The following is an 8,488-nucleotide window of genomic DNA, read 5'->3' as shown; positions in this document are numbered from 1 at the left end:
AGCGTTGTAACTTTGCAGATGTTGTTTATGCTCAAACAGCAACATTACACACTAACTAAAGCTAGAAAAGTCAAATCATAATCAACCACCCCTTTAATGTGTCATGTCGTTCTCTGGAGCGCGCGTAAACGTCACATCCGTTTGATTTTCCCGGTAAAAACGTCCCGTGTCCTTCACGTAAAATTCCGTCTACAGGCTTTCATAGACAACCTATGGAGTCAGGTAAGGTCTTGTTTTTTTAAAAGTTTCGTTACAAGCACATATTGGCTAAAAAGAAGCAATTAATACACTAAAATTCTTACATTTAATTTCCCATTCTAGCTTTAATTGCATTCTGGTTCAGTATTCCCCCCCCCCCCCCCCCCCCCCCCCCCCACTTTGTTTAGATATATTTTAACACTTGTTTATATGATTGTCTTCATATATTGGATGATTGATTTATGTATTTTAATTTGTAGTGGCATTACAAAATACTTTCAGGGTCCTTGCTGGAGCTCGACAGCCCTGGTCATTTTCACTGTATTGAAAAGAGCATCTTGAAAATCATCTTGCTCATGTTTCAGAAAGTAAATCATACAGGTTTGGACAACATGAGGGTGAGTAAATGACAGATTTGTTTTCTACTAAAGATAGTGTGTGAATGATCAGTTTCAGAGGGTTTACTAGATTTCGAGATATTGAATGACAACTGCAGAAACATTCTTCAAAATATTAATAGTTTATAGATGTTTACAGTCTGTTAGGATGGATTCCTGTACACTCAAGTCAAGGCTATGGACAATAAAAACACATATACTCCATTATACAATATTTACAAATTTGCAAAAAATGATCATGTGTCTCTGCCATAGGCGTTCTCATATCAGACCTTCATCTGATGATCAACAAACACCAACAGCATCTGATATGAACATTATCTACACAAACACTGTACAGGAGAATATATTACAATATACTGTACACCTCAAACCACTGATCAGATCAGCTTTTTATCATTTGTATAACATCTATAGATGAAAGGATGCTAAATAATACAACAACACTCAGTTTAAAAACTTCAGAAAAAGCAGCAGGAACTGAAACATCACACATGTGCTTGTACTTTGATCATTGTTTAAAAACCAATGGCTTGATTCCACTTTGCATCCACATTCGCAGGCCTTTAATACAGTAACAGCACGTGCTTCTGCGTTTAAAGCTGCAGTGTGTAAATCGCAGTCTGTTCAGAAGTGCAGAAATGACACCCTCCACCTTTAACATGCAGAATTGAGACTAAAAACGACAAAACCGATCAGTAATATCCACTAAAACAAGTCAAACATCTCTTATTGCTGATGATCGCGGAGCAGACTGGTCCGAGATCAGTCGATGTACTGCGAGAGCCATCGGAAACCTTCCCCGTAGCCCTGCTTCTTCAACACACTGCACATGAACACCTCCAGCGGCCGCGCGTTCAGGTCCTTCAGCGACACGCTGCCCTGCTAACACAACATGCTACATATCAGGCTACATACAGACATGTGGAAGCTTGTCACCGCCACAGATTAGAAAATAAAAAAGATAATTGCGACCTTTTTATCTCACAATTCTGTTATAAAGTCAGAATTGTGTGATGTAAAGTCGCAATTGTGTGATATAAAGTCAAAATAGCGTGATATAAAGTCAGAATTGTGTGATATAAAGTCAGAATTGTGTGATATAAAGTCGCAATTGTGTGATATAAAGTCAAAATAGCGTGATATAAAGTCATAATTGTGATATAAAGTCATAATTGGGTGATAAAAATTCACAATTGTGTTATAAAGTCAGAATTGTGTGATATTAAGTCGCAATTGTGTTGTAAAGTCAGAATTGCATGATATAAAGCCGCAATTGTGTGATATAAAGTCAAAATAGCGTGATATAAAGTCAGAATTGTGATATAAAGTCATAATTGAGTGATATTAAGTCGCAATTGTGTTATAAAGTCAGAATTGCATGATATAAAGTCAAAATAGCGTGATATAAAGTCAGAATTGTGTGATATAAAGTCAGAATTGCATGATATAAAGTCAAAATAGCGTGATATAAAGTCAGAATTGTGTGATATAAAGTCAGAATTGTGTGATATAAAGTCAAAATAGCGTGATATAAAGTCATAATTGTGATATAAAGTCATAATTGGGTGATAAAAATTCACAATTGTGTTATAAAGTCAATTGTGTGATATTAAGTCGCAATTGTGTTGTAAAGTCAGAATTGCATGATATAAAGCCGCAATTGTGTGATATAAAGTCAAAATAGCGTGATATAAAGTCAGAATTGTGATATAAAGTCAGAATTGAGTGATATTAAGTCGCAATTGTGTTATAAAGTCAGAATTGCATGATATAAAGCCGCAATTGTGTGATATAAAGTCAAAATAGCGTGATATAAAGTCAGAATTGTGTGATATAAAGTCAGAATTGTGTGATATAAAGTCGCAATTGTGTGATATAAAGTCAAAATAGCGTGATATAAAGTCATAATTGTGTGATATAAAGTCAGAATTGTGTGATATAAAGTCAAAATAGCGTGATATAAAGTCATAATTGTGATATAAAGTCATAATTGGGTGATAAAAATTCACAATTGTGTTATAAAGTCAGAATTGTGTGATATTAAGTCGCAATTGTGTTGTAAAGTCAGAATTGCATGATATAAAGCCGCAATTGTGTGATATAAAGTCAAAATAGCGTGATATAAAGTCAGAATAGCGTGATATAAAGTCAGAATTGTGTGATATAAAGTCAGAATTGTGTGATATAAAGTCGCAATTGTGTGATATAAAGTCAAAATAGCGTGATATAAAGTCAGAATTGTGTGATATAAAGTCAGAATTGTGTGATATAAAGTCAAAATAGCGTGATATAAAGTCATAATTGTGATATAAAGTCATAATTGGGTGATAAAAATTCACAATTGTGTTATAAAGTCAGAATTGTGTGATATTAAGTCGCAATTGTGTTGTAAAGTCAGAATTGCATGATATAAAGCCGCAATTGTGTGATATAAAGTCAAAATAGCGTGATATAAAGTCAGAATTGTGTGATATAAAGTCGCAATTGTGTGATATAAAGTCAAAATAGCGTGATATAAAGTCATAATTGTGATATAAAGTCATAATTGGGTGATAAAAATTCACAATTGTGTTATAAAGTCAGAATTGTGTGATATTAAGTCGCAATTGTGTTGTAAAGTCAGAATTGCATGATATAAAGCCGCAATTGTGTGATATAAAGTCAAAATAGCGTGATATAAAGTCAGAATTGTGATATAAAGTCATAATTGAGTGATATTAAGTCGCAATTGTGTTATAAAGTCAGAATTGCATGATATAAAGCCGCAATTGTGTGATATAAAGTCAAAATAGCGTGATATAAAGTCAGAATTGTGATATAAAGTCAGAATTGTGATATAAAGTCGGAATTGGGTGATAAAAATTCACAATTGTGATATAAAGTCAGAATTGCATGATATAAAGTCGCAATTGTGTGATATAAAGTCAAAATAGCGTGATATAAAGTCAGAATTGTGATATAAAGTCATAATTGTGTGATATAAAGTCAAAATAGCGTTATATAAAGTCGCAATTGTGATATCAAGTCAGAATTGTGTGATATTAGGCCTAAGTCGCAATTGTGTTATAAAGTCAGAATTGTGTGATATTAAGTCGCAATTGTGTTGTAAAGTCAGAATTGCATGATATAAAGTCGCAATTGTGTGATATAGTCAAAATAGCGTGATATAAAGTCAGAATTGTGTTATAAAGTCATAATTGTGTGATATAAAGTCGCAATTGTGTGATATAAAGTCAAAATAGCGTTATATAAAGTCGCAATTGTGATATCAAGTCAGAATTGTGTGATATTAGGCCTAAGTCGCAATTGTGTTATAAAGTCAGAATTGTGTGATATTAAGTCGCAATTGTGTTGTAAAGTCAGAATTGCATGATATAAAGTTGCAATTGTTTGATATAAAGTCAAAATAGCGTGATATAAAGTCAGAATTGTGTGATAAAAATTCACAATTGTGTTATAAAGTCATAATTGTGTGATATAAAGTCGCAATTGTGAGTTATAAAGTCAGAATTGCGTGATATAAAGTCGCAATTGTGTTATGAAGTCAGAATTAACATTGAATCAACAGAGAATCACTATCATTAAAGTTGCAGTATTCGATTTCTGAGAAATGGATTACAGAGCAAAACAAAAAACACTTGTAGCCAATCAGCAGTAAGGGGGCGTGTCCACTCATGAGGAGGGAGGAGCCTGTGTCGCATGTGCTTGTGAATTTGGGGGCGGAGCTATCAAGATAAGGGTGTGTCCTTTTGTGTTTGTTTCGGTGATTTCAAGTATTGTGTACAGTTTGAGCTTCATCATCTGCGCTGATCAGTTTAATCACATGACTGGAATATTATTGAGGGCAGTTTTGGAGAGGAGAGAGAGAAGCTTCTTCAACATCTCTGAGAGAACTGGCAGAGATTGAGTCTTGGGTTTTAAGAATTGATATTGATATTTTCAACCCAGCCCTACATGTCATCTTGCTGAATCCTCCATTGGTGTGATTAGTCTGTGATTGTCTGACACTGACCTTCCCAGTGGTTTGTCCTTCCAGAGTGAACACCTCTCGTAGTCTCATCTCACTCACGGCCTCGGGTCGGTCGATCTTATTACCCAACACCAGAACCGGCACGCTGGAGATCGTCTCGTCCGACAGCAGAGCCTGAACACACACACAGATTCACCTCAAACTCGCTTATTAAACACTCATTATACACACAAGGCTTGTTTTGGAGAGCACCTCAAACTCACGGTCACTGAGAGCCACGACGGCTGGAGGAGCGAAGACTAGTTTTAGATTCGACATTCGCAAAATGGGTTTATAGGTTTTCTTTGCATGGCACAAAGCGAAACTTTTAAAAAGGAAACCAACATTCATTAGGCTATGACTCAGTTTGACTGATTTATAGAGCTAATGAAATTGATATTCAGACTCAGATTGCTTCACTTAGTGCCATGTCAGCATTCAAGGCTATTTTCATGGCAAAAATTCAATTACAAAAATACAAATATCATATAAATACAATAAAAACCAAACAAACAAAAACAACAAGATTTTTTTAATTATCATATATGATAAAAAATCCGAAACCTTTTCAGGCATAATCTTACTCAATAAGTCCTTAAGCGAGGTAACTTCATAAAAGAGCATTCTACTTGTATTAAGTCCAGGACAATCTAATGAAATATGTTTAACAGTCAGTGGGAATCTTACAAAACATGCATAAAGTTGGGGCTTCACCTTTAAGCAAAAAAGCATGGGTCAAACTTGTATGACCCATTCGGATATTTATTTAAAAAACGTGCCGTGCACAGAAAACCTATTCACGCAATCTCAACTTGACTATATGATGACAACTGAGAATATAATAGGCATTTCACGAATGTCAAATATAAAACTACCTTAACCGCATTGTGAAGACTTGCGTCGAGTTCCACCTTAAGAGTTCCACCTTAACTAGTGCGGTTCAGTTCGTTTTATATTTGACAAATGCCCATTATATGCTCCGTTTCTATAGGGTTTCTTTGCATGGCACAAAGCAAAACTTTTAAAAATGAAACCAACAGTATGTTTAAACACTCATACAGTACAAGGCTTGTTTGCATTACTGTCGTTGTCAGTTGTTTGACTGATTTATAGGGCTAATGAAATTGATATGAAAAAACGTGCCGTGCAAAGAAAACTTGTTCATGCATTTCCAAGTGTGGCTTGAATATGTGATGGAAATGCGAATGTCAAACATAAAACTACCGCAACCGCACTGCGAAGACTTACGTCGAGTTCCACCTTGGATTCGGCGAGGCGCTCGTGATCGGCGCAGTCCACGAGGAACACCACCGCGTTGACGGCGGGCAGGTAGTTCTTCCACACTCTCCGTGCTGGAGACGAACAGATCATCAATATATCGACTTATCGCACCGTATATATGGACATGAGTCACATGACCGAGATACATCGCCGGTTTGGTGATGCGATATATTACACAGTGAGTTTGCGTGCATGATTGTTTACATGAAAATGATTTTCACAAACATTTTTTCCTATCGCACTGCCTCTGTGGGGCTGTAGGGTTTACCAGGCCACACACACACACACACACACACACACACACACTCTCACAGACACACTCTCTCACACATACACACACACACACACACACACACACACACACACACACACACACACACACACACTCACACTCTCTCACAGACACACTCTCTCACACATACACACACACACACACACACACACACACACACTCACTCAGAGACACACACACACACACACACACACACACACACACACTCACTCACTCACTCACTCACTCACTCAGACACACACACACACTCACTCACTCACTCAGACACACACACACACTCACTCTAACTCATTCACTCACACACACTCACTCTAACTCATTCACTCACACACACTCACTCTCACTCACACACACATACACACTCACACACACACTAACTCACACACACACACACACACACACACACACACACACACACACACACTCTCTCACACACACCCACACTCACAGACACACACACACACACACACACACACACACACACACACACACTCTCACTCACACTCACAGACACACTCTCTCACACACACCCACACTCACAGACACACACACACACTCACTCACTCACACACACTCACCCCGAGTGTGGGGGAAAAAATCAGTTTGCCATCAGTTGTAACTTGTCAGAAGATTAATATCTTTATATTTTATCTTTATCATAATATCCTTTCAGCGTCTGACGGTGTTTCCCAGGACTGAGTCAGAGCCGATCAATCATTCAATCATTCAATCATTAAATCATTAAATCAGTGCCACTGATCTCTACGAAGAGAGACATCATCTCTAGTGTCACCAGCTGATGCGCTGATCCTCAGTTCAGTCGTTAACTAACGCTATTGTGAAGTGTGACTTTCTCATCCGTGTTTCACAGAAAAAGTTAAACCGTACAGGTTCTGAGAGACATAAACGATGACAGATTTAATGATGATGACATCATATGCATGACAGATTTTAACAGTTGAATAAAAGCACAAGAACTGATTCTGATTCGTGGGTCTGACCTTGAACGTGCCCGCCCAGATCAAACGTGGTGAACGTCATTCCGGCGATGGTCAGCTCCTCTGACGCTGCCACAAAACACACACAGGATCATCAACCGTGAGCAATGCCTGATGGGAAACATTAATCTGACAGGTGTGTTCAGTAGCTCTTACTGGGGTGCAGCGTGGGCACGTGCTGTCCTAATCGGTCGTCTTTGAGCATGTGCAGGAGAGTCGTTTTCCCAGCATTGTCCAGCCCAAGAAAAACCAGCTTCCCAGACTTCTTATACAGACCTGCAAAAAACACAAAGACTTAGAATATATCAAACTATATATATATATATATATATATACACACAGGGCCTACGATTGACACTCGTGACAAATGTGAGTAAAGATCGGCGTTAGTGAGTATATGATGCGGTGTCACTCGCCAGTTGGCCGTTAACATTTTTATAAATTCTAACAACGCACAAATGCTAAACGTTTTAAGCCTTGCCAATTTAAATATTCAAGCGCAAAAAGACGCGAATACTAAACTGAACTCTCTTATACATCTTCTTGCACTTGAGATGACAAATTCTCTCAAAATTATGTCAAAACATCACAAGTAAACATAGTTTTGTCTAGGGCTGCACGATATTGGGAAAAAAATTACATTGCGAAATTTTTTCCCAACGATATATATCGCGATATTGCGAGCCATCAATCCAGGCTAAAGTCAATAATTACCATTCCATGTTATTAATAATTTCACTAATAAGCAAGCTTCATTACAAGTAACAAAAAGGCCACTTAATATTTTATTCCAGAAACATATTTCTCTCAGAATTCGGTGAACGTTCTACACAGGACCTAACGTTCTTCGGGTTCTAGGACCCGAAAAATTATGTTTTCTGTGCTGATTCAGTGACGCGTTCATGTAAACGGCACCTAGAACCAGCAAAAGTAATGATAAATAATATGTAAAATATTACAGTGAGACATTTTAATTGTTTATTAATAAACAAGTGTTTTCTGTAAAGATGAAGTTGACAATTACTGACTCGCGATCTTCGCAGCAGTGATCGGGAGAAATGCACTTTTCATACAGATAAAAAAAAAATTTAATGGTTCTTCTGTAGATAATAGTTATATTTCTATTTTTTTTATTATTATTGTTATTTTTAGGTGTGTGAGGCGAGTAGACTACCTTTTATGCTGAGTTTCGGTTCATGGATGATAGCTTAATCTCCAGTTCAGGCGCTGGCTGCTATATTTAATTTTTAGGCTAGGCCCTATTTATTAAATCCAGAAAATTGGATAATGAAATACTGATTAAAATTAA

At 37.0% G+C, this 8,488-nt stretch overlaps 1 protein-coding gene across 2 annotated transcripts in view; it reads right to left on the bottom strand.

Annotated features, from left to right (window-relative positions):
- Positions 1 to 699: 699 nt before the first annotated feature.
- sar1aa (secretion associated, Ras related GTPase 1Aa) overlaps positions 700 to 8,488 on the bottom strand; it is a 12,189-nt gene continuing 4,400 nt past the window's right edge. The window contains exons 3-7 of one of the 2 annotated variants that reach the window (XM_084434816.1): positions 7,336 to 7,455; positions 7,183 to 7,248; positions 5,857 to 5,960; positions 4,612 to 4,743; positions 700 to 1,478 (exon numbers count right to left, since the gene is read on the bottom strand). In XM_084434816.1, the coding sequence (XP_084290942.1) occupies positions 1,362 to 1,478; positions 4,612 to 4,743; positions 5,857 to 5,960; positions 7,183 to 7,248; positions 7,336 to 7,455 (539 nt within the window). In that variant the 3' untranslated portion in view covers positions 700 to 1,361. Of the gene's footprint in view, positions 1,482 to 4,611; positions 4,744 to 5,856; positions 5,961 to 7,182; positions 7,249 to 7,335; positions 7,456 to 8,488 lie in introns of both variants that reach the window. The other variant, XM_084434815.1, reaches the window with a different exon arrangement.

Source organism: Rutilus rutilus, assembly GCF_951802725.1.
Source record: "Rutilus rutilus genome assembly, chromosome: 16".
In the NCBI taxonomy this organism is placed as follows: domain Eukaryota; kingdom Metazoa; phylum Chordata; class Actinopteri; order Cypriniformes; family Leuciscidae; genus Rutilus; species Rutilus rutilus.
The sequence above is the reverse complement of the archived record's forward strand: the minus strand, read 5'-3'. Positions and strand labels throughout refer to the sequence as shown.